Source organism: Helianthus annuus, chromosome 17 (assembly GCF_002127325.2).
Source record: "Helianthus annuus cultivar XRQ/B chromosome 17, HanXRQr2.0-SUNRISE, whole genome shotgun sequence".
Lineage (NCBI taxonomy): Eukaryota > Viridiplantae > Streptophyta > Magnoliopsida > Asterales > Asteraceae > Helianthus > Helianthus annuus.
In genome coordinates this window covers 49,418,541-49,420,486 of record NC_035449.2, presented here as the reverse complement: position 1 = coordinate 49,420,486, position 1,946 = coordinate 49,418,541, and the positions used below count along the sequence as shown (strand labels likewise).

The 1,946-nt window shown below is 43.5% G+C and overlaps 1 protein-coding gene across 1 annotated transcript; it reads left to right on the top strand.

The window, feature by feature from the left end:
- The first annotated feature begins 927 nt into the window (after positions 1-927).
- Positions 928-1,572, top strand: LOC110924232. The gene has a single exon (XM_022168263.1). It carries the CDS (start codon positions 928-930, stop codon positions 1,570-1,572), a length of 645 nt encoding a protein of 214 aa, XP_022023955.1.
- Positions 1,573-1,946: the final 374 nt, after the last annotated feature.

Genomic DNA, 1,946 nt, shown 5'->3' with positions numbered 1-1,946 from the left:
ATACAATAGGACGTGATTAATTACTTGTGAGTGCATAACCTAGCATACCGAGCAAACCAAGGTGAGTTCACACTCTTACCAAGGCATGGGATTCCCGGGGTGTTGGGAATGGGATTGAAAGGTTGATTAGATACTCTATTGACACTATGACTAGACTACCACTTTACTATCCTCGGTTGTGAAGGATACCTATAGTTACGAGTAGTCTAGTGGTTATACAACGTGGAACACCACCACCAGTAACGTGGAACACCACCACCAGTAACGTGGAACACCACCACCAGTAACGTGGAACACCACCACCAGTAACGTGGAACACCACCACCAGTAACGTGGAACACCACCACCAGTAACGTGGAACACCACCACCAGTAACGTGGAACACCACCACCAGTAACGTGGAACACCACCACCAATAGAACATACAAACGGCCCAGTAGAGCCACCTGTTACAAACGAACTTTCTATTACGCATTTACTTTCTGTGAACTCGCTCAACTAGTTGTTGACTCTCTGCTGCATGCCTTGCAGGACCTTAGGTACATTTGGAGTTTGCACTGGAGGCGCGGTCGTTGTGGACAGGGATCGTGAATATTTCGTTGAACTACTACGATATTTAACTTACGATTTACTTTGGGTTACATTATTATGCTTCCGCTATCGATACTATGTTTATTTTGGAACATAAATCGTATTGGTTTGGGTTTTACAAACTATTTCATTTATAATATGCTATGTTCAATATGATTGATGGTTTGATCCTGGTCATGTCACGCTCCCAAGCGGTGGTACTCCGCGTGTGGATTTTGGGGGGTGTGACACTCTCGCTCATCGGTTTTAGTTAACGACTCTCTAACTTCTGAGTTTAACTATTCCCGTGGAGTGCGTCAAGGCGATCCGCTTTCCCCTTTCATCTTTATCCTCGCCATGGAAGCCTTTGCTAGCTTTGTCACCTCTTCGAGCTCTAATGGCACAATCAATGGTATTAACCTACCCAATGGTGGACCTATTTTAACCCATCTTATTTTTGCAGATGATGTTATGTTGATGGGAGAGTGGTCGGAGAATAATATTCGCAATATTGGGCGTCTAATGAGGGGATTTTACTTGGTCTCGGGCGTGAAATTAAACTTGAATAAATCATGTCTTTATGGTATAGGCGCTTCAAGGGGAGAAAGTGAAACGTTGGCTGGAGAATTAAAATGCAAACATGGTACCTCCCCCTTTGTCTACCTTGGGGTCAAAGTTGGAGGAAATATGAAGCTATACAACAATTGGCCACCAGTCACTGATAAATTCTCCTCTCGTCTATCGCTGTGGAAAGTGTTGACTCTCTCCATAGGTGGAAGGGTTACCCTTATAAAGGTCGTTCTAGACAGTTTACCTCTTTACTACTTTTCTCTCTACCCGGCTCCAAAAACGGTTCTTTCTAAACTTGAAAAGTTGCGAAGGTTGTTTTTTTGGGGAGGCTCGGAGGATAAATCTAAGATGAGTTGGGTAAGATGGGATAAAGCGATCTCCCCTATTGATCAAGGTGGTCTCGGTTTGGGTCGTCTAAAAGATGCAACCTAAGTGTACTTGCCAAATGGGCGTGGAGGTTTAAATCTGAACCCAACCGAATATGGAGTCGAAGGGTAGCCGCTATTCATTTCTCTGCCAGATCTTGCAAGTTCCTGTCGCTGAAATCTGGTGCAAGCGGGATTTGGAATAGCATCCTCAAATCTAAATTATTTGGAAGTAACAATATACTCTAGCTTCATAGATTGATAAAGGGTCAGGTTGGTGATGGTTCAAATTCTGAGTGGATACCTGGGTTTCTGACGAGCCTTTTCAGACCTGTTATGGGTCATTTTCTGAGCATATATCTTGACTAATATTCTGCTTTTGATTGTTTACTTGTGATCAGGATACCGGATCAGGATATTGGTAACATCCTGGTGTGATAT

Excerpts from the sequence above, each read along its gene's own strand:
- LOC110924232 (XM_022168263.1), top strand. The coding sequence starts at position 928 with ATGGAAGCCTTTGCTAGCTTTGTCACCTCTTCGAGCTCTAATGGCACA.